The following is a 25,069-nucleotide window of genomic DNA, read 5'->3' as shown; positions in this document are numbered from 1 at the left end:
CCCAAATAAGTTCAGGAGTAAAAATTTGCTTAAGTCAGATAATACGTTGCATGGACTCACTCTGTGTGCAATGATTGTGTTTAGTGTAATTTTTGAATGACAATATCAATCATCTCTGCACCCCACACTGTCACACCCTGATCAGTTTCACCTGTCCTCGTTATTGTCTCCGCCCCCTCCAGGTGTCGCTTGTTTTCCCAGTGTACTTATCCCTGTGTTTCCTGTCTCTCTGTGCCAGTTTGTCTTGTATGTTTCCAAGTCAACCAGCGGTTTTCCCATTCTCCTGCTTTTTGCATTCTCCTTTTTCTGGTCCTCCCGGTTTTGACCCTTGCCTGTCTCTGGACTTTGTACCCGCCTGCCTGACTATTCTGCCTGCCTTGACCACGAGCCTGTCTGCCACTCTGTACCTTCTGGACTCTGATCTGGTTTTGACCTTTTTCGCTGTCCACGAACATTCTCTTGCCTACCCCTTCGAATTAATAAACATTGTAAGACTCCAACCATCTGCCTCCTGTGTCTGCATTTGGGTATCGCCTTGTGCCTTGATACACACATACATTATCTGTAAGGTCCCTCAGTCGAGCTGTGAATTTCAAACACAGATTCAACCACAGACCAGGGAGGTTTTCCAATGCATCGCAAAGAAGGGCACCTATTGGTAGATGGGTAAAAAAAAAAGAAGCAGAAATTGACTACCGCTTTGAGCATGGTGAAGTCATTAACTACACATTGGATGGTGTATCAAATACACTCAGTCACCACAAAGGTACAGGCGTCCTTCCTAACTCAGTTGCCAGAGGAAGGAAACGGGGATTTCACCATGAGGCCAATAGTGACTTTAAAACAGTTTAATGACTGTGATAGGAGATGAAGATGGATTAACAACATTGTACTTACTACACAATACTAAGCTAATTGACAGAGTGAAAAGAAGGAAGCCTGTACAGAATCAAAATATTCCAAAACATGCATCCTGTTTGCAACAAGTCACTTAAGTAATACTGCAAAAAAAGTGGTATAGGTATTCACTTTTTGCCCTGAATACAAAGTGTTATGCTTGGGGAAAATCCAATACAACATATTACTGAGTACCACTCTCCATATTTTCAAGCGTTGATGTGGCTGCATCATGTTATAAGTTTGCTTGTAATCGCTAAAAACTGGGGAGTTTTTCAGGATAAAAAAGAAAGAAATGACTGTCTAGCAATGATTAACAACCAACTTAACAGAACTTGAAGAATTTTAAAAAGAATAAATGTGCAATTATTGTACAATCCAGGTGTGCAAAGCTTTTAAGAGACTTACCCAGAAAGACTCACAGCTGTAATCGCTCCCAAAGGCGATTATAACGTGTTGACTCAGGGGGTGTGAAAACTTACGTAAATTAGATATTTATGTATTGCATTGTCAATACATTTGCAAAAAATTCTAAAAACATGTTTTCACTTTGCCATTATGGGGTATTGTATGTAGGTTGGTGAGGAAAAACATCTATTTAATACATTTTGAATTCAGACTAACACAACAAAATGTGGAATAAGTCAAGAGGTATAAATACTTTCTGTAGGCACTGTGATACTGAATCATCAGTAACATAGCACTAGGCTTGGGCAGTCATACCGTATACCGAGCTATTTTGAAACAGACACATTAGTATCATGTTATACTGCACAGACGAGAGTGCTGCACTCATAGAGGTCAATGGGAAACGTGACCCATGCCACATCATGGAATATGTGCAAGTGGAAGAATTTAGATAGCTGCATATGGCTTCAGTCAAATCAGCTTGAGTGAGAAACGGGTATAAATCACCACGACCCCTTTCGCATCCTGTCTGTCTTGTCTACAAACAGGGTGAGAGTAGTGCTCCGCCACACACACACACACACACACACACACACACACACACACACACACACACACACACACACACACACACACACACACACACACACACACACACACACACACACACACACACACACACACACACACACACACACACACACACACGTGTCAGTGCTAAGCCTTGTCTGTCTCTCAAAGGGTATAAATAACTTTCTGGGAAGTGGGTTTTATCAGGACCCAGCAGGCTTCAGGCTCAAAGTCCCAAGCATGGAGCTTCTGTGTGTTGACTGCATGCTAGAATTCAACAACCCTACATGCAGAAGAGTACAATACTCTCTCTCTTCTAAAAACACACACCCAAGCATGCATGCACATACACAGCTAAAATAATAATACCGTGCCAGTCACACAACCCCTTAACACACTTACACTACATCCCCACCAGACACATGCATAACCCCCAATGGAATGTGAACATACAGGAAAAGCCGGTTGGACACTACACAACTTTCAAAATCCGCTGAGCCTCTCACATTAAACAACCGTCTTGCAGGTAGTTTATTTTGTGTTGCCAACATAGTGGTGCACGCACTAAACGATGTGGCACAGACGGGGTCACACACTTCAAGACTTCACTTGGTCGTGAGGATTCTCGAGGATTCTCTGTCTCGCTAAAACAATGTGATTAGATTTAACAAAGCTACGAGCTGTGGCTCAAAGCAGCCTCATAAATATTCAGTCAGATATTCTCGCTTGCCATACAGAGTTGAAATATCTAGCCAACATTTTGAATTGGATAACATCGCTTGTGAACACCAGAGTTGTTACGATTTGACACTTTGCTTTGGTTAAAGGCAAATACAAACATACTAGTAGTAGTCATTGCTCCTGCTCCAGAGTCTACACATTCTGGGTGATGCGAAACAACATCATCTCATTGCCTTCTCTGGCGAACTCACATTGGCTATTGCTCATCACCATTCTCAAAACTTGCCGTTGCACATCTCACACAGCAAGAGCATTGCAGGGACGTAATATCGGGACGTCTGGGACTGCTCAAAGATGAGATCGATAGCCCTAAGATTTGCGTCTTTGACCCGCTCACATTAAATGAGCGTCGGTGACGGCCGTGCTCCCCGAGTAGACAACGACATGGGGATTTTGTTTCTGATCTCAAAAACTTGTCTGGGACAGCTAAATCGGGGCCAAAATCGTGTAGTGTACACCCGGGCTTAAACTAGTCAGTTGAATCTTATGCAGTAACAAAGGACACTTTGATGAGAGCGACTCAAATGTCAGTTCTGTGTGTGTATTGTACCTGTTTGAGGGGCCGTAAGGAGGCAATGGTGTCCCAGCCGCTGTGCTCTCCCCACACAGGAAGCTCCCCTGGCTGCAGCAGCATCTGACGGCCCTTATAGTGACTATATTCATACACCACCCACCTGCCAAATACACATTCATTTGTGCACAACGTAGAGAAACGTCTTGAAACAGGTTTGGGTAGTACCTCCCTGTTTCACTTGTTTTCTTACTGAACATGACACGGGAAACTGTGTTCCTTCTCTATGTACTGTATAGTGTCTGGCAGTAATGTTTGCTGTTTAGTGACATAGGAGATGGCAGGCTCTCTCACTACTCACAGTCCACTGTCAACCCGCAGGGACTGAGTGAAGAAGTCCTTCATGTGCTCTGTGGGTGTTACGGCAACCATCTTCAGGCCCTCTAAGTAATCCAGGGAGAACAGGCTGATGGACGGGTCGGAGAAACTCTATAGACACAACAGGGAGGGAGAGCAGCCATCTTAGATGAGAACGCCATTGGATGTACTGTACGTACGTTCTATCCTTTTTCAAAGTGCCTGTATTGAACTATATTAGGGCAAAATACAAAAAAAACATATATTGGTAAAGCAGTCCACTGCTTTTGGCCAGCAGTACTAAGACTTGTCTCTGGTCAAAGGTAGTGCATTATGGGGAATAGGTTGTCGTTAATGGCACTGCAATGAACTGCAATGGTGGATGAACGGAATCTACTTTAATCTATTTATCATGGCATATAATACGGTTAAACTGTATGTGCGCTCACGTGTTTCATCTAGCTTGTTGTGCTACCTAAAGCTAGCAGTAAATGGGCTGAGGTCATGCCAGGTACACTCACATAGGGAATGGGCCTCAGTGATTTGACAGAAGTGTCCACACAGCCACAGGAAATGAGGTCAGGATAAAGACCCTCTCCCAGGACATACTGGTTTCCACAGTAACCATCCTCATCAAAGAGCAGCCAGCTGGAAAGGGGCAGGAAGAGCAGTAAGTGTGATTTAGACATAAATAAGCATCACAGACACATGTTCATATGGCAACTACAGTGAAAGATACATTGTGGCATGCCTACAGCAGGCTACTGACGAGCCTTAATATGCAACAACCTATAAGGGAAATTGTGAAGTTCAAATTTGCATTGACCCATAATAATAATTTATTGGATTAATATAGCACTTTTACATAGTAAGAGGGGACATAACTCCACCTCTAGGATCAGTACAGATCCAATAGTACAATGGTAGGTAGTCCTCTAGTACTCACTTTCCCCTGATGACTCTGAAGGACATGGGGGAGGGAGATCCACAGTGTCCTGCCTCCCCCTCGTACTCCTCACTCACTCCCCCGTAGTGGGGCTGGCTGTAGGCCCGCAGCTGGAGACACAAAAGCACAACTCAGTACACACTTCAAAGCTGAAACTAATTACAAAAAAAATGCTCCTTTCACTAGTCTTTTGACAGGTGAAAATAATGTGGTGGAATTCCATATACATACCAAGACCTTTGGTTCTCCGGTGCCACAAAGTTCCTGCAATAATTTTAAAAAGACTTCTTGACATATTTTCCAAGTCATATTTTCCAACATCTATAGCATACACTGAATGTACAAAGCATGTTTTGAGTGTGTCAAGAACTGCAACGCTGCTGGGTTTTTCATGCTCAACAGTTTCCCGTGTGTATCAAGAATGGTCCACCACCTAAAGGACATCCAGCCAACTTGACAACTGTGGGAAGCATTGAAGTCAACATGAGCCTGCATCCCTATGGAAATGCTTTGGACACCTTGTAGAGTCCATGCTCCAACGAATTGAGGCTGTTCTGAGAGCAAAAAGGGGTGCAACTCAATATTAGGAAGGTGTTCCTAATGTTTTGTACACTCAGTGTATATTTTTCATTGTGCCACAGAGCTACATTGGAGAGACACACAGTGCCTTGCGAAAGTATTCATCCGCCTTGAACTTTGCGACCTTTTGCCACATTTCAGGCTTCAAACAAAGATATAAAACTGTATTTTTTTGTGAAGAATCAACAACAAGTGGGACACAATCATGAAGTGGAACGACATTTATTGGATATTTCAAACTTTTGTAACAAATCAAAAACTGAAAAATTGGGCGTGCAAAATTATTCAGCCCCTTTACTTTCAGTGCAGCAAACTCTCTCCAGAAGTTCAGTGAGGATCTCTGAATGAGCCAATGTTGACCTAAATGACTAATGATGATAAATTACAATCCACCTGTGTGTAATCAAGTCTCCGTATAAATGCACCTGCACTGTGATAGTCTCAGAGGTCCGTTAAAAGCGCAGAGAGCATCATGAAGAACAAGGAACACACCAGGCAGGTCCGAGATACTGTTGTGAAGAAGTTTAAAGCCGGATTTGGATACAAAAAGATTTCCCAAGCTTTAAACATCCCAAGGAGCACTGTGCAAGCGATAATATTGAAATGGAAGGAGTATCAGACCACTGCAAATCTACCAAGACCTGGCCGTCCCTCTAAACTTTCAGCTCATACAAGGAGAAGACTGATCAGAGATGCAGCCAAGAGGCCCATGATCACTCTGGATGAACTGCAGAGATCTACAGCTGAGGTGGGAGACTCTGTCCATAGGACAACAATCAGTCGTATATTGCACACATCTGTCCTTTATGGAAGAGTGGCAAGAAGAAAGCCATTTCTTAAAGATATCCATAAAAGGTGTTGTTTAAAGTTTGCCACAAGCCACCTGGGAGACACACCAAACATGTGGAAGAAGGTGCTCTGGTCAGATGAAACCAAAATTGAACTTTTTGGCAACAATGCAAAACGTTATGTTTGGCGTAAAAGCAGCACAGCTCATCACCCTGAACACAACATCCCCACTGTCAAACATGGTGGTGGCAGCATCATGGTTTGGGCCTGCTTTTCTTCAGCAGGGACAGATGGTTAAAATTGATGGGAAGATGGATGGAGCCAAATACAGGACCATTCTGGAAGAAAACCTGATGGAGTCTGCAAAAGACCTGAGACTGGGACAGAGATTTGTCTTCCAACAAGACAATGATCCAAAACATAAAGCAAAATCTACAATGGAATGGTTCAAAAATAAACATATCCAGGTGTTAGAATGGCCAAGTCAAAGTCCAGACCTGAATCCAATCGAGAATCTGTGGAAAGAACTGAAAACTGCTGTTCACAAATGCTCTCCATCCAACCTCACTGAGCTCGAGCTGTTTTGCAAGGAGGAATGGGAAAACATTTCAGTCTCTCGATGTGCAAAACTGATAAGAGACGTACCCCAAGTGACTTACAGCTGTAATCGCAGCAAAAGGTGGCGCTACAAAGTATTAACTTAAGGGGGCTGAATAATTTTGCACGCCCAATTTTTCAGTTTTTGATTTGTTAAAAAAGTTTGAAATATCCAGTAAATGTTGTTCCACTTCATGATTGTGTCCCACTTGTTGTTGATTCTTCACAAAAAAATACAGTTTTATATCTTCATGTTTGAAGCCTGAAATGTGGCAAAAGGTCGCAAAGTTCAAGGGGGCCGAATACTTTCGCAAGGCACTGTAGGAGGGATATCATCCGCATATGTCACTCCTTTGTCACTCTTATGACACTCCTATTTGTACAAATACAAATATGTAGATCTATTCCTCTAATAGGTTATGAAAGAGAGCTCACCAATCGTATGGGTCTGATAGACTTAGCTGCTCCATAGTTGCCACCCCAGTGCAGAGTGGCAGGATGTTTGCCTTTCTCCAGTATGCACTGCTCTCCGCTGAAGCATCGCTCGCTATACGCCACCCATCTGAAACCCAGCAAAGCCCAGAGACCATCAGCACCAGAGGCACAGTGAGGAGTGAATGACAAAGTCATATGAAACTATGTGAACTTTAGATTGTTGGGATGCACATTGATTGAGATGTTATTGTAACTGGTCTTCTCAAATCAAATCAAATTTTATTTGTCACATACACATGGTTAGCAGATGTTAATGCGAGTGTAGCGAAATGCTTGTGCTTCTAGTTCCGACAATGCAGTAATAACCAACGAGTAATCTAACCTAACAATTTCACAACAACAATCTGCAGGATCGGGGTCAATTCCATTTAAATTCAAGACGAAAACATAATTTCAATGTATTTCCTGAATTGACCTCAACCTTGGTCACCTGATTGATACTCACACTCCACTCTTCACAGAGATGGCAGTGGTCTTCTCAGTGGCTCCAGCTTTCTCCAGATCAGGGATGTCCAGATCCAAAATGTTCCTCCCCCCATCTCCAGGACAGCCAGTTTCCTCCTGCAGTGACACTGAGGGCTCTATGAAGTCCTGGCAATGGGAAACATGCAACGTGCAGAAGAGCTCAACGAGTAAGACTGCTTTATAAAGTAGCTGCAACAACTTTTACACTGACATAGCCTCGTGTTTAAACAAAGTTAATATGAAGAAATGTGGGCTGGTTAAATGTATATAAAACATACGCAACTGTTCATGTTCAAGTAGCCTCAAACTGAAAAACTCTTCAAGCTGCATTTCCATAGCTGCTGCATTTAGCTTCCGTAGTTCATTGTGAACCCCTCTGTAAACACTATTCATAGTGGGAGCTTTACAAAATGGCTGCTGGCGACTACACGTTGGTGTAGAGTTGATCAAAAGAGTGGTGCCGCTAACAGCCACAGGGCACGAGTAGAGGGAACTGGAATGCTAATTAACCTGCCATATGATAAAACAGCTAGCAATTAGCTCTACCTGTTTAATCCCATTAGGAGCACAGCCTTGCCTATCCTAGCCAGGAGTTAGCTGTAAGAGTGCTTCTACTAGCTAGCGCTTCTGACTGATACTTGGAGGCTAAAATAGACACTTAGCCACCGTTCAGTAGTGAGGTGATTGAAAGGGAGTGGACTAGAGGTTTGATGGCTGACAAACTGGGACACACAAATGGCCAATTTAAAGAATTTGGCCTGGTTTCAGACAAATGCCTGTGACACTGAGGGTTGGAAAACACACAGATGCACACACACACACACACACATACATGCAGGTACATTCACAACCACCAACATCAGGGTTTCCTTTAGCCGGTAACAGCCAAAAGCTGAAAAATAAATAAATGAAAAGCTGATTTAAAAAATTGCCACCAGCCAATTGTCCCCAGAAAATGATAATCCCATTGCGAAATAATGCATTTTGGCCTATTCATTTATTTAAATACCAGTCAATGTAGCACTAGAGCAGCTGCTTCAGCTCATCAAACAGCTGTTGGTTGCTGCTAGAGTGAAACACGTTTTAAAAACTAGCTACTATTTTTTATTTCTCAACAGTATTTTTATGAACACATGACCTTTCTATACGGCACATCTGCCCTGGCCGACTCAGTAAGTAGAGCTCTTGGGGGAGTTATAGGAAAAACAAAAACACTCAAAGATATTGGTTATTCTACTTATTCCAAACTGCATCAGACGTGTGTCCTGTTCTGGACTATTCAGCAGGAGTGTGGGGTGCTAAGAAGTATCTCAAAAACGTCCATAACAGAGCATTACGCTATTTTTTTTAGGTATGCACAAGTTTGCACCTATACTGGCAATAACTGGGGACATGGGCTGGGAACCCTGTGAGGTGAGATGGAAGGTGAGTATGGTGAGACCTTGGAATACACTGTTGGATTGTAAGGTTCTATATTTATTTTCTTAGTAAACCTTGCTGAATGTAACCCTGTCTTTCATTTTTGTTCATTGATTTCACCTGTGTTAGTTACTCACCTGGTCTCATCAGCTCCTTATTTAGTTCAGTTCATTCTGTTTGTGCCTTTGTGAGGTATTGTTCGTTTTGACTCTACTAAGCATTTTCCTAGTCGATTGTGAGAACCAGTTATAGCCTTCAGTCCTAGTTTTGACTCACCTGCCTGTTTGCCTACCTGTGTATGACCATTGCCTTCCTGTAAACACCTGATGAGCTCTGCACGTGAATCTACACCTTTTTCTCCCTGAGTAGTCATTACATGGATATGTCAATTGCCATAATAGCCAGCAAAGTTTTTCAATGGGTTCTCTCCATAGGGGGAGCCTGGGCAACTAAAATGTCTGACCTTTTCCAATAGTCTGACTGTGGAGAGTTGTTCAAAAATCTAATTAACCTCGAGTGTAGGGGGCAGTATTTTGATGTTTGGATGAAAAACGTACCCAAATTAAACAGCCTATTTCTCAGGCTCAGAATCTAGGATATGCATATAATATGCTGGCCCTCGACTTCTTCTCGGGCCTAACAAAACCCGTGCCAATATATTCACCAAACACCGGCTTCTCTGGCATTATCACTTAAATATATATTTTGGTCAAATTATTTTTACTGTTCTAGGGACATAACTATTGCTTGGATAACCGTATTTACTATTATGTATTGACTACATTTTCAGTCTTTATGTGGTGCGCACAGAACACTGGAGGAATTATCAATGAATTTGACACTAAAATGTAATTCATTCATTCATTGAAGCACATTTCCTATTTGCCAGTCAAGTGCATAGGCAACTAGGCAGGCTTCAGTACGTCACACACCACTTTGTAATGAGCTGGAGGCAGTATGCATTTAGAAAACATATACTTAATTGTTTGAAACTGAATCTTTTAGTAAATATTATGAGCCATATCTTACCTTGCTTCAAAGTACCATAGCCAAAATGCAACCAAACGTGCAGGCAATTATTTTATGATTAATCTCCTCCACCCATTGAAACCAGTTTCCTATTTCTCTCATGTTCTATTGGTTTTCAAATCAACTGTCTCTCATTGCCCAGCAGCCAAAGGTACAATCACAATCATATTAACAACCCAGGCAAGTTGTCTTTAGATCTCCCCTCTCTCAACATTTCTAAAGGATATTTTCATCTCCGTCTCGTGAAACAGCTTGCATGTGCAGTGCGCTTTTGACAACAGTGTTTTCCTGCTAATTGCATTATGGAACAAACATTTGAGCGTAGTCTACTGCCTTGTGTGCATTGCTGCCCTTATCATGTGAATAAATAACATTTTATCAACATTTTAAGCTAAACGTTCTGATCTGTTTCATGAGCCTCATTGCTTTATTTATTTTTTCAGGATGTAGCCTAGACCTGTAGGAATTTGGGCTCTATCATCCCACAACTGTCCCAGAGTCTGTTTGGAATAGGCTATTGATTTCCTCACACAGAACGACAAGCTGACCAATAGAATAGGTAAGCTTTTCTACTATGGTGGATAGTAGATTGACATTTACTACCGATTTTACTGTTCATTACTCCTCTTGTTGTCTGAGGAAAAGTAAACGCGGACAGTTATTCTAAATTTGGTAAGGACACACACTGTTGCATCCTGGAGTTGCATGTTCTGTTAAGATGAATTACCAGAAACTAAATGCGATTTCTGTCATTCCGAGCACAGTGGGTGGAAGCCCTATTGAGGTTATGCATATGGGTTCGGTAAATTTCATAAATGTCCGATAAATTAAAATGCTGCCGGTCAAATGTCCGGAGCCACATTTTCCTAACGGAAACCCTGCCCAACACATTTAATTGACTTCCCTCATTCTTTCAAATCAAGCGTAGGCTTCCAGGATTGGCTTTGCACAGGTACACATTCCCACATAGGCCACATATACTGAATACATGTTAAACTGTAAATAACCATATCATTAAAACCCTGTAACTTACTGCCTGTAAGAAGCGGAAGGAGAGCAGCAGAGGGTGATCGGCTCCACCCAGATCTGCGCAGTCACTGTATTCTCCCTCCTCCAGTAAATACTGCCACCCTGTGTAGTCCTCTCCAGTGTAGCCCACCCATCTGTCAAACACAGAGGTCACAGGTCAAACCACAGCTAAATACTTCCAAGCACACAGCTTGAATAGGAGCCTGGGTGTCAATGATACAGTGATGCTGATAACAGTGTCTTAGAGGTGGATATTCCACTTGAGTTACTGCAAAGGAATGCCTTGGACAAAAAACAGTGATATCTTTATTGTTTGGTTGATCGTGATGTTTGGGGTTTTTGAGATGTTACAATTGAAATGTTATCCCTCCCTGTAACACACCAAAGCATGCACACGCGCACACTTCCATATGAACGCACACTTACCTCCAGTTCTGCATGGCTCATGTTTGCACAGGGAGGTGAGCTATATTTGCTCTATATGACAGTAAACTACAGGAGAGGTAGCTTTTCAGAGTAATCACATGACCAGCAGATTGTGAAACTGTTTTCAGCAGAAAGACACACCTTATAAAAACCTTAAATCAAGTATGTAGCTTGAACTCACACTCCACCAATGACCCGTAGCGACAATGCCCCCTTCAACCCAGCCACAGCTCCCAGACTGGGGGTGTGGCCTCCCAGCTCTCCGCTCCGCCCCTGGAAGTGGGGCTGCTCGAACACCAACAGCTATTAAAACCCAAAACTATATCTCAGGTACTTTTTAATTAATTTACTTCCATGATCATTATAATTCATCGTCATCATCAGGCAAAGTGATGTGATTATTTAACTGCAGGGTATAGGGGTGATGTATGATGTACTTTCACTATCGATAATGTCTTGCTTACCTTAGGATCCAGAGGTCTCCTCACTCTGAGTCCACTCTATCAGAGAGACACAGAACACAATGAAACCTAACCTTGGTGAGAACAATGCTCAGTCATATACAGTGCCTTTGAAAAGTATTCAGACCCCTTGGATTTATTCACATTTTATTGTGCTACAGTGGGATTCAAATTGATTTACTTTTTTTTTTGTCAACAATCTACACAAAATACTCATGTTGAAAAAATACTCAACATTTTGAACTAAAATATAGTCGCATAATATAGTTGCATAAATATTCAGCCCTTTGTTTAGGCACGGCTAAATTAGCTCAGGAGGAAAATGTGGCTTAACAAATCACATAATAAGTTAAATGGACTCACTCTGTGTGAAATATTAGGGGTTGAAATTGTTTTTGAATGACTAACCCTTCCTCTGTCCCTCATACATACAACATCTGTAAGTCCCTCAGTCAAGTATTGAATTTCAAACAGATTCAACTACAAAGACCAGGGAGCTTTTCGAAACCCTAATAAATAAGGGCAGTGATTGGCAGATGGGTAACAATAACAAATCTGATATTGAATATCTCTTGAAGCATTGTCAAGTTAATAATTATGCGGTGGATTATGTATTAAACCCCCCAGACAAATCAAAGGTACAGTCGTTATTCTGAACTGGGCTGCAGGACAGGAATGAAACTGCTCAGATATGTTACGATGAGGCCATTGGTGATTTTAAAACAGCTACAGAGTTCAATGGCTATGATGGGAGAACACTAAGGATGGATTTACAACATGGTAGTGACTCCACAATAATGACTTAAATGACAGTGAAAAGAAGAATACAAATATACAGAATACAAATATTCCAAAACATGCATCTTGTATGCAAGAAGGAACTACAGTAATACTACAAAAAAAAAAAGTATTACAATTTTCGTCCTAAATGCAAAGCCTTATGTTTGGGTCAAATCCCACACAACACATGACTGAGTAACTGCTTCTTTATTTTCAAGCATGGTGGTGGCTGCATAATGGTAAGGGTTTGCTTGACATCGGCAAATACTGGAGAGTTTTTCAGGATAAAAATAAATGGGATGGAACTAAGCACAGGAAAAATCCTAGAATAAAAACTTATTCAGTCTACTTTACACAAGAGACTAAGAGAGAAATTCACCTTTCAGCAGGACAATAACCCACAACACAAGGTCAAATCTACACTGGAGTTTCTTACCAAGAAGACAGTGAATGTTCCTGAGTGGACAAGTTACAGTTGACTTAGATCTACTTGAAGATCTATGGCAAGACATGGAAATTGCTGTCTAGCAATTATCCCAAACATCTTTACAGAGCTTGAAGAATTTAGAAAAGAATAATAGGCATACACTTACCCAAGAGACTCACAGCCGTAATAGATGTCAAATGTGTTTCTACCATGTATTGAATCAGGGAGCTGAATACTTATGCAACCAATATATGTTAGTTATTTTATTCATCTTTAAAAAATATGATAATTTTTCTTCCACTATGACATAATATTTTGAGTAGATTGTTGACAAATCAATTTTAATCCCACTTTGTAACACAATAAAATGTAATGAAATCCAAAGGGTCTGAATACCTTTGCAAGTGCCTACAGAAAGTATTCATACCCCCTTGACGTAATCCACATTTTGTTGTGTTACAGCCTGAATTCAAAATTGATTTTTTAAAATTCTCTCACCAATCTACATAGAATAGCCCATACCGACAAAGTGAAAACATGTTTTCAGCAATGATTGCAAATGTATTGAAAATTAAATTCAGAGACCTAATTTACATAAGTATTTACACCCCATGAGTCAATACATGTTAAAATCTCCTTTGGCAGTGATTACATACAGCTTTACAGTTCTTCTGGGTAAGTCTCTAAAGGCTTTCCACACCTGTATTGTACAATATTTGCAAATTATTCTTAAAAACATTCTTCATGCTGTGCCAAATTGGTCAAAACTGTAACTAGGTGACTCAGAAACATTCAATGTCATCTTGGTAAGCAACTCCAGTGTATATTTGTATTTATTATGGATCCCAATTAGCTGCTGCTTTAAGGCAGTTTATACAATTTTAAAAACATTACAATACATTCACAAAAGATTTCACAAAACATTAAGTGTGTGCCCTCAGGCCACTACTCTACTACCACATATCTACAACACAAAATCCATGTGTACGTGTGTGTATAGTGCGTATGTTATTGTGTGTGTGTGCATGTGCCTGTGCTTGTGTCTCTTCACAGTCCCCGCTGTTACATAAGGTGTATTTTTATCAATTTTTTAAAATCTGATTCTACTGCTTGCATCAGTTACTTGATGTGGAATTGAGTTCCATGTATTAATGGCTCTATGTAGTACTGTATGCCTCCCATAGTCTGTTCTGGACTTGGAGACTGTGAAGAGACCTCTGGTGGCATGTCTTGTGGGGTGTGCATGGGTGTCTGAGCCGTGTGCCAGTAGTACAAACAGACAGCTTGGTGCATTTAGCATGTCAATACCTCTCACAAATTCAAGTAGTGATGAAGTCAATCTCTCCTCCACTTTGAGCCAGGAGAGATTGACATGCATATTATTAATGTTTGCTCTCTGTGTACATCCAAGGCCCAGCCGTGCTTCCCTGTTCTGAGCCAATTGCAACATAACCAATATCCCACTGTGTATTCAATAGGGGCTGGGTTGAAAATCGACCAACCTCAGATTTCCCACTTCCTGTTTGGATCTCTTCTCAGGTTTTTGCCTGCCATATGAGTTCTATTATACTCACAGACATCATTCAAACAGTTTTAGAAACTTCAGAGTGTTTTCTATCCAATAATAATAATAATAATAATAATATGCAAATATTAGCAACTGGGACTGAGGAGCAGGCAGTTTACTCTGGGCACCTTTTCATCCAAGCTACTCAATACTGCCCCTGCAGCCATTAACAAGACATTTGTGGAGTGGTTAAAAAAACAAGTTTTAATGACTCCAACCTAAGTGTATGTAAACTTCAACTGTACCTATTGTCTGATCTCCCGGACTACGTTACTAGCCTTTTCCCTGCCTGTACTGTTGCCCTTTTGGACCCCCTGTGTATGACCTTCTGCCTGCCCCTGGACCCCGCTACCTGCCTCCTCCTGTGGTCCTTTGCAATAAACAACTGCTGCGCCCTGCGCTTGAAACCAGCTCCCCGTCTCCCCTCATGTTCATTGCAAACTGTCATCCTTGGCCTCCTTGGCCTCATGGTAAAATCCCTGGATGTTTGCCTTCCTCTGCAGCAACTGAGTTAGGAAGGATGCCTGTACCGTTGCAGTGACTTGGCATATAGATACATCATCCAAAGTGTAATTAATAACTTCACCATGCTCAAAGGGATATTCAATGTTTTTTTAAAGCAGACAGGTGCCTTTCTTTGTGAGGCATTGGAAAACCTTCCTAGTCTTTGTGGTTGAATCTGTGTTTGAAATTTACTGCTCAACTGAGGGACCTGACAGATAATTGTATGTGTGCAGTACAGACATGAGGTAGTCGGACGTGCTACCTGAAATGCTACCTGTCCCAGACCTGCTGTTTTCAACTCTCTAGAGACAGCAGGAGTGGTAGAGATACTCTTAATGATCGGCTATGAAAAGCCAACTGACATTTACTCCTGAGGTGCTGACTTTCTGCACCCTCGACAACTACTGTGATTATTATTATTTGCCCATGCTGGTCATTTATGAACATTTGAACATCTTGGTCATGTTCTGTTATAATCTCCACCCAGAAGAGGACTGGCCACCCCTCATAGCCTGGTTCCTCTCTAGGTTTCTTCCTAGGTTTTGGCCTTCCTAGGGAGTTTTTCCTAGCCACCGTGCTTCTATACCTGCATTGCTTGCTGTTTGGGGTTTTAGGCTGTGTTTCTGTACAGCACTTTGAGATATCAGGTGATGTACAAAGGGCTATATAAATACATTTGATTTTGATTTGATTTAGTCACTAAAAAATCATATTAAACACTATTATTGCACACAGAGTGAGTCCATGCAATTTATTATGTGACTTGTTAAGCAGAATTTTACTCCTGAACTTATTTAGGCTTGTCATACTTGAATACTTATTGACTCAGGACATTTCAGCTTTTCATTTTTATGGGGTAGGCCAGTGACACAAAATATCAATTTTATCCTTTTTAAATTCAGGTTGTAACACAACAAAATGTGGAAAAGGTCAGCAGGAGTGAATACTTTCTGAAGGCACTTTATATTTCTGAGAGACATTGAAACATAGCCTATTACATTGAAGAAATCCTATGGGCTAATTTTATCGGCTAAAACTGTGCCAATTTCAAAATCAAATATAAATTCCTTTCCTGCATGGATAGCATTGAAGTGGAATTGAGCCCAAACCCGACCACAGCCAAGCAATGTCAGATGACTCGGAGTGGTGTCACCTCGGTCAAACCTTACCATTCTGAGGGGTCTCAGTGACCTCACAGCGGCGACCTGGGGATGACCAGCGCCAGGTGTTGGGGAGCCACCTGCTTCCATAATCGCATAGTTCCCATGGAAACCAGGGTTGTCATAGGCAAGCCAACTAAGGTGGAAAAACAAGATTAAGGCATTATAAATGAGAGGTCCAGGTAATCTAATCTCTCTTGTTTTCTAAGCAGATGCTTGGTTACAAGCATCTGGTGTCATTGTTTTCAAGTTACAGGTAAACATGATCCATTTATGTCAGTGGAGGCTCCTCAGAGCAAGAAGGGGAGGACCATCCTACTCAGTGAGTTACTCAGTGTTAAATAATGAAACATTAAAAAAGTTATCCTTTTTCGATAAAACTACACAAAATATATTCACATCACCAAATACCTGATTAAAACAAAATGTTTCGCTAGCACCATTGTGCAGCCAGAGGACAGCTATTTCCCATCCTCTTCCGGCTACATTGACTTCAATACAAAACCTAGGAGGCTACTTCCATTTTGACCTACATGGTAATTATGACCATTTCCGGAGGACGTCCTCCAACCAATCATAGCTTTTGCAATATGAACTGACATGTTGTCCATCCAATCATAGGATTAGGTTCAGAGAACGAACCTAGTGTGGTGTATTGGGGTTGTGCCACAGAGCATTTTAGGGGTTCTGTGTGTTGAGAAGTTTGGTGAGTTGGTGACATGTTGGATGCAGATTGAGAGTGAAGCATTAGTTGAGCATTTTTAGTATATCATTCAATTCAAATGAGCTTCTTCAAACTACAGGAGACGGAGGAGGTAGATAATATTATTTTTAATTGGTTTTAGAACTTCATTTTTGTGTGGAGTTAGCAAGGCAAATTGAAAAAAATAAAAATAAATGTTTGCCCCTTTTTCTCCCCAATTTCGTGGTATCCAATTGGTAGTTAGTCTTGTCCCATCACTGCAGCTCCCGTACGGACTCCGGGGAGAGGCGAAGGTCAAGAGCGGTGCGTACTCGGAAACACAACCCAGCCGAGCCGCTTCTTGACATAACGTCCGCTTATAATGTCAGCCGCACAAATGTGTCGGAGGAAACCCCATACACCTGCCGACCGTGTCAGCGTGCATTGCGCCCAGCCTGCCACAGGAGTTGCTAGAGCGCGATGGGACAAGAACATCCCTGCCGGCCAAACCCTCCCCTAACCTGGACAACACTGGGCCAATTGTGCGGCACCCCATAGGTCTCCCTGTCACGGTCAGCTGCGACAGAGCCTGAGCTCGAACCAGGATCTCTCTCTCACAGCTACTTAGACCACTGTGCCACTCTGGAGGCCCCAAATTGAAATAAATTGAACTGACTTTAGTTTCAAGTAGCTATCTACCAGAGTGCAGTTTTCTCAGCCAGAATGGCTAGCTAATGCCAACAACAATGTTGTGGATTAATTGTTGAAGAACCCTTTTCATTTCTATCTCAAGGCCATCAGACTGTTAAATAGCCATCACTAGCACAGAGAGGCTACTGCCTACATACAGACTTGAAATCATTGGCCACTTGAATAAATGGATCACTAGTCACTTTAATAATGTCACTTTAATAATGTTTACATATCTTGCATTACTCATCTCATATGTATATACTGTATTCTATACTATTCTACTGTATCTTAGTCTCTCGCTCTGACATTGCTCATCCACATACTTATATATTCATATTCCATTAATTTACTTAGATTTGTGTGTATTAGGCATTTGTTGTGAAATTGTTAGATATAACTTGTTAGATATTGCTGCACTGTCGAAACTAGACGCACAAGCCTTTCGATACACTCGCAATAACATCTGCTAAACACGTGTATGTGACCAATAACATTTGATTTGATCAGATTTAATCTCCTTGGAAAATGGACGAAAGTTTGCATATTCAAACTGCGCAACAACAACAAGAAGGTAAGAAGAAACAAGGTCACAAGCAGCTTATCGGCAAGAGTTGGCTTTTACTGAAGGGCACGATGACAGGGAAAGTTCAGATAAAAAGGGCAACTACCAGGAGCTTGCAGAGGTAATTGCTCATTACGATGCTTTACCTGCTGAGCATATGGAAGTTATTCTCTGGGGCGCCGAAATCAATTCAGAATGATTTGATCACTTCCATCGCATCATCCTTTAAAAGTGAGATTAAAAAGAGAGCTTGACTCCGAACAGACACAAGCAAAAACTCTTTACATAAATGTTGCAGCAGCCTATGCTAGACCTAAACATCAGAGATCTGACATGCTGTACGGGATGAAAACGAGACGATTTTTCAGTCTGATCAACTTTAGGCCACTAATAATAGAAGCTGCATACAGCATATGTGCCCTGTCCATCTGGTCAATACCGTCCCTACAATGAAGCATGGTGGTGGCGGCGGCATCGTGCTGTGGGGATGTTTTTCAGCGGCAGGGACTGGGAGACTAGTTAGGATCAAGGGAAAGATGAACGGAGCAAAGTACAGAGAGATCCTTGATGAAAACCTGCTCCAGAGCGCTCAGGACCTCAGACTTTGGTGAAAGTTCACCTTCCAACAGGACAACGACCCTAAGCACTGTCATGACTTTCCCTCCTGGGTGAGGATCAAAGAGAGCCCCCTCTCTCTCCCACCAGAGAGGAAGGGGGGGTTTATGACTTTAACAACCGGTTGTAAACTTTCTCTCTCTGGACCTGCAATATTGAACAAAGTAATCTGATGTGTGTAGAGAGAGAATCTGCAGCCAAAACTCCATCATCATCCAAAAGTGGATAATGTAACAATGTTTCTAACATAAAGAATGTGGGAAATGGTTGGTGAGGATCCAAACAATAATCATGTCATATCATTTGTTGATTTGTGATGTCATTAAAGATGGTATAGCAAGATAATGGTAACTCTACAAATGTATACATCCCAGTTATCAGATTTATATCTAAATGTTGTGAAACTTATATGATTAAATATGAAACTACTTGTGAAAAGATAGCAATATGATTTGAGCCTTCTAAATTTGATAATTGTTGTCATTTACAGTTTTAATCAGTCAGAAACCACGCCCACGTGAGCACAGACATTATGCCAAAAGGATGGAACGCCCCTTTTTCCAGAGTGCTTATAAAGGACTCCTAATGAAATTTACAACAGACCAACGTGACCAAGAGCGTGAGCTGAATGTTACGAAATGGTTAGAAACTCTCGACACGAGTGAAGAAGAAAACCTCTAGAGACCAAAACATGCCAGGTTGCTGCCAGTGTGTAAAGTGGTCCTAGCTGTACCCTGAATAATGAACCATTGAGACCAGAGAACGTGAGGATCATCCACACATTGAAATGGTTTAAAACTACCAGACCAGAAAACGGTAAGACTCTGAAACGCTTGAGTGAAGACGAAAAAAAACTACATCGGAATATTCAGTCTGCAGCTGTTTAAGTACTTAAGTCTAGTAAACTCGACCAAAGACCACTGCGTGGGTGACATTTGAAGGACCCAGTCTAACGAAGACGAGAGGGGAAGAACATTTCCCTCCGACCACCGTGTGGTACATCTGAAGGATCAAATCTAACGAACACTCCGAGACAAAGTAGCCTACTACAACTACAAAGGACATTGCGACCACTGGTGGACAAACCAGAGACTTCTGTCGAACGACTCCCCATAGACGGACCGGGCGATTTCAACAGAGAGAGACGACAAAGACATACAAGCGTAAATATATACATTGCAATTATTTTCAAATGAGTGGTCAATCATGTGCAAAGTATTCACATTCCCATTCCCATAGTTTTCCAACTGTATGTACGATGGGTCCCTCTGTGTCTCTCCCGCTCTTTCTTTCCCCACCCCTTTCCATTGTGTAACAAGCATAATGTAATCAATTCAACCTATACTGTGTGTGTGTTTATGTATTTCTGTGTGATTATTTAGTTAGTAAGTAAATAAATAATTAAGCTGATTTGTGTATCGCTGAATCATCATTTAGACTAGGGTTCGTGCAGATTTACGAGGTCAACGACGCCAGAATGAGACTGATATGAGGTAATAATAATTAACAATTGACTGTTATTGAGAGATAAGAGATATTTATATTTTTAGAGTTTAGGTCGGGAGATAGTAACTCGTTTAAATAACTTTTTCCTTGGTGCACCAAGGTTGCTAATGAGTTAATTGTTACATTATTAATTTAATCACGTAATAACTAAACATAGTTAATTGATATGATGAAACAGTCATCACATTAATGATAGTCACGTCATGACAGCACACAGCCAAGACAACGCAAGAGTGGCTGTAGGACAAGTCTCTGAATGTCCTTGAGTGGCCCAGCCAGAGCCCGGACTTGAACCCGATCTAACATCTCTGGAGAAACCTGAAAATAGCTGTGCAGTGAAGGTCCCCATCCACCCTGAGAGAGCTTGAGAGGATCTGCAGAGAAGAATGGGAGAAACTCCCCAAATACAGGTGTGCCAAGATTGTAGCGTCATATCCAAGAAGACTCAAGGCTGTAATTGCTGCCAAAGGTGCTTCAACAAAGTACTGATTAAAGGGTCTGAATAATTATGTAAAAGTGATATTTCAGTTATTTATGTGTAATACATTTGCAAAAATATATAAAAACCTGTTTTTGCTTTGTCATTATGGGGTATTGTGTGTAGATTGGTGAGGGGAAAACAATTATTTAATGTATTTCAGAATAAGACTGCAACTGAACAAAATGTGGAAAAAGTCAAGGGGTCTGAATACTTTCCGAATGCACTGTATACAGTACATTTTCACTCTTATTTTTTTGGAAGATGCTTCATTATTTGCCAGGAAAACTATTAAAACTAATTGTAAAAAATACAAGTAAAAAAATGTAATTGTAAAAAAAGAGTAATGACTAGTAGAATTCAGTGACATTTTTTAAAATCTGCTTATTGTAACATGATTTTTTAGAAGACCTCGACATTGTTGTTGCTATTTTTTGTGTGCTTTGTGTATATGTTGTATTGTGTTATGCTGTTGTTGGTGATTGTGTGTGTGGTATGTTGTTGTTGTTGGTGACTGTGATATATTTAAAATTGAAAAAAACATAATTAAAAGAAACAACAATACTTTGTCCAAAGTCATACAGTCAGTGTTACTAATCTCCACTACAATAGAAACCACTTTATCTCTCTGTGAGAGGAAAAATATTGTACTGAAAATCTGTTGATATGGAACAACCAAGATGCCTTGACCTTGTAATATTTCAATCTGCTTCAATGCAGACCGTGCAGTAGGTGGTAGTTGAACAATATATAACTATTTTAATGGACACCAGACAATGTTGACAAAGGCGCATGATCTTGTAAAATGGCTAATGACCTGGAGTAAATCCTGGCATGCTTCCAAAACATTTCATGTTTGCTGTTGTTGGTTCATCAATCAGTCAGAATTATCAGAGGCTGCTGCATCATACTATCACAGTCATATCCCGATCCTAAATGTGCCTTTCTTCTACCGTAAATGCGGGTGTGTTTGTGAAGTTTTACAGAGTCTTTATTGAGGAATTACCTCAATACCTAGGCTGCCTCACTACCTCCACCCTGAAGTGGGTCATGCGAAAACTTCAATTCTAAGTGTTCATTCCTGAACTGGACAGGGCGTCACTTCTACTTCTATAATAGCACCCTATTCTCTTAAACATTCCTGTAATACCCCATGTTTGTGCTTTATAAACACTTTGAGCAGGAAATTGACTTTCCTAGCAGGTGCATGCTAGCAGAGAACAATCCACCCAAATTCAGTAGAAACAATATAGACGCCGGTTGGCAAGGTCTTCTCAATGAGTAATTTCCCCCGTTGTTTTAGCATTGATGGCTCTTCCTATTTGAGCCTATATAGCCTGTAGCTACTGAAGCTCTCTCTCACACAATGGCAGTGAGTTCCTCTACACAGTTACAGATACCACTAACAGGCTAGGAATAGGATAGGGCTCCTCACCAGCCAGACTTGACAGTCAGGTTTGACAGGTGGATAGGTCCACCACGTGTTCCCAAGATGTCCTCTTTCGAGTGGAGATGCTCCGTGGCTCCACCTGGCGCTCCGATCGGAAGCAGATGAATTTCTGGAGTGCTGTCATCCTGAACGGTGAGAGAGACACAACAGCATTCCCTCAACATGTGGAGACATTCCTCCACACACCGCTCTATCAATCCTACTCTATCAGGCTCCACTATAATGCCTAAGGCTGAGAGAGGGGAAGATAGAGAGGAAGAAAGAGAGTGAGAGAGAGAGAGAAAGTCAGAGAAATAGAGGAGAGAATGAAAGAAGGAGGGATAGACAGAGAGACCCTGGCCCTCTACCAAAGCTTCAGTGTCCTTCCAGCTCTGTGCTTTTCGGCATTTCCCCTCTGTTGTATCCTTTGAGACTACAGCTTGGCTACACTGTTCACTTTACAACTGGTCTCTCTTCTATTTGTAACAGTGACAGGTTAGTTGAAAACTACAAAATCCTATTCAAGCCATGCCATTTAGATGGAGGATTAATTAATACAATTTATGATTGACTGAGACCGGAGGCTACTGGGAGGTGTAAATAATGGAACCATTGTCTCCCAATAGAAATGTTGGAGGGAAATCACTAATGGCACTGTAATTTAATGGTAATAAAAATACTCACCTTCACTAGTCTTCTGATGGAGCCGATGGTGATGCTGGTGGGCTTGTTCTTTACCCCCTGGCTGGCCTGCTGCTGGCCCGGTTGGTGGCTCAGTACCGTCTCCCCTTCCTCCAGTAGCACCCAGGGGCCCTGGAACCCCGGCTCCAGGTACAGAAGCCAGCTACGACACACACACACACACTGTGTGAGCACCCACTTCAATCTCACACACACACACTCTCTCTCTCTCTCTCTCTCTCTCTCTCTCTCTCACTAAGCACAAAAAGAGACGCCAGCCACCAACTGATCGCACAGAGCACACACAAACAGAGCAGGGGCATTGCCATGGAAACCTTGGTGACAGGACCTAGAATTCAAAGATCCCCCTTCACACCCTACCAGTACAGACACACACCCAACACAACAACAGCTGGTGATTAACGTTACACGTCGAAGAGAATATTACAGCACTGTGCTGACAGTAATGGAAATCAATCTGGCAATCACAAATGTTTTTTTTTCTTCTGTTGAAATATTAAAAGCTGCTTACTCATGCCCCTGAACGACAGGCCCACAGCTCACAGTAGGGGGCAAGGGGAAACTAAGCAGAGTCCTTCAATAGTTCAATATCCCTGCTGAGACTTGACCAGAACACTGCCTTTTATCTGGGGTTAAACTTTCCAAGTCAACAAATATTGTGGATTCTGAAAATAACACAGCGGTGTGATGTGTGCAGTGTAAACAACACTATTGTGTGTGTGTGTGTGTGTGTGTGTTTGTGTCACCAGTAGCCCATAAACAAGTATTTTCAGGGACTTTTTCCCATGTTAATCATTGTCCCCTTCCATAAATAATCTATGTGGATGGTCAGGAACTGCTTTGAAGCGGTAGGAATCTGTCTATATTGACTCAGACAGACAGTCAGGGTTCTCCTAAAAGGCTTAGGCTGCTTTCACTGATTATACATCCACCATGAGAGACAGAGATCAATAGCTCCTGATAGGATAGGCTGCTGGGTTGAAGCCCAAGGAGGAAGCATTTCACGAGAAAGTCAAAACCCTCATAACTAGCATGTAGGAGAAACCATGTGGCTCACGCCTTCACTGATGAACTTGAACTGAATTCAAAACTTTGAATGACCAACAATCTGGGTGTCCAGAAGGGGTTCTGTCAGAACAACTAGGAGTTTGCTGAGTCAGGTAGTTGAAAATCTGTTGAACTTGAATAAGTCAACCTGTAAAGTAGCTCTTGTACTGCAAAGCAAAACTAGTTGGGGAAGGACGAAGCGGTCGTACACATTACTTCCTCTGTGGACTGTAGAGGGAACAATGGGACGCCAGTCGGTTGGTTAACCTGAGAAGTGGATGGGGGAAGAACACACACAAGCACAACAACGAAGCTGCAACGTGACTCGCTTTCTTTCTCTCCACCACTCTTGTGGACAGGGGAGAGAGCTCCCACTCACATGGTCTGAAAGCTGCTTTGCCTTTCCCACTTTATGTTCGGGAATGACGGTTTGGTGTAAATAATACAACAGGACTAGGGATAGGGTGGCTGGGCCAACGTACTAGTACACAAATGGAAGGTGGGCCCATCCATTACGTATGAGATGTTGCGTAAGGCACCAAACTTTCACTAGTGATGGCGAGCAGAGTCGAGTGAGCCTGCCTTTGCGTGAGTCGTTTGACAAAAAGCACACGGCGGCAGAACATGTTTGCGAGACTGAAGGTTTCTCGTTCTGCATCCATTAAATATGAGAGCAGTCTTACAGCATAGCACACATCTACCAGGCTTCTCTGTAAGTAAACCTGCTCTGCCTCTGGCAGAGAAGCACAGAGACGTACTGTCATGTGCATTAGTTCAACCTAGCGCAGCATGATATGAATATTAACAACTAAACTTATTTCTAGTATACAGTGCCTTCGGAAAGTATTCATACCCTTTTACCTTTTTCACATTTTGTCATGTTACAGCCTTATTCTAAAATGGATTAAAAAATATAAAAAACATCTTCAGCAATCTACACACAATACCCCATAAAGACAAAGTGAAAACTTTATTTTTTTTGTAATTAAAATGTATAAGCAGAAATACCTTACTTAAATAAGTGTTCATACCCTTTGCTATGAGACTCGAAATTGAGCTCCCATTTTCCATTGATCATATTTGAGATGTTTCTACAACTTGATTGGAGTTCAACTGTGGTAAATTAAATTGATTGGATATGATTTGGAAAGGCACACATCTGTCTATATAAGGTCCCACAGTTGACAGTGCATGTCAG

At 41.6% G+C, this 25,069-nt stretch overlaps 1 protein-coding gene across 2 annotated transcripts in view; it reads right to left on the bottom strand.

The window, feature by feature from the left end:
- Positions 1-25,069, bottom strand: part of LOC112257955 — a 70,901-nt gene that overhangs the window by 4,892 nt on the left and 40,940 nt on the right. For both annotated transcript variants that reach the window (XM_024431924.2, XM_024431925.1), the window contains exons 7-19: positions 22,807-22,966; positions 22,129-22,268; positions 16,167-16,293; positions 11,723-11,758; positions 11,440-11,561; positions 10,837-10,966; positions 7,336-7,481; positions 6,831-6,957; positions 4,662-4,694; positions 4,431-4,540; positions 4,006-4,132; positions 3,489-3,616; positions 3,167-3,290 (exon numbers count right to left, since the gene is read on the bottom strand). In XM_024431924.2, the coding sequence (XP_024287692.1) occupies positions 3,167-3,290; positions 3,489-3,616; positions 4,006-4,132; positions 4,431-4,540; positions 4,662-4,694; positions 6,831-6,957; positions 7,336-7,481; positions 10,837-10,966; positions 11,440-11,561; positions 11,723-11,758; positions 16,167-16,293; positions 22,129-22,268; positions 22,807-22,966 (1,510 nt within the window). The remainder of the gene's footprint in view (positions 1-3,166; positions 3,291-3,488; positions 3,617-4,005; positions 4,133-4,430; positions 4,541-4,661; positions 4,695-6,830; positions 6,958-7,335; positions 7,482-10,836; positions 10,967-11,439; positions 11,562-11,722; positions 11,759-16,166; positions 16,294-22,128; positions 22,269-22,806; positions 22,967-25,069) is intronic.

This window comes from Oncorhynchus tshawytscha, linkage group LG09, assembly GCF_018296145.1.
Source record: "Oncorhynchus tshawytscha isolate Ot180627B linkage group LG09, Otsh_v2.0, whole genome shotgun sequence".
Lineage (NCBI taxonomy): Eukaryota > Metazoa > Chordata > Actinopteri > Salmoniformes > Salmonidae > Oncorhynchus > Oncorhynchus tshawytscha.
Note: the sequence above shows the minus strand (reverse complement) of the source record. Positions and strands in the feature narration are given on the sequence as shown.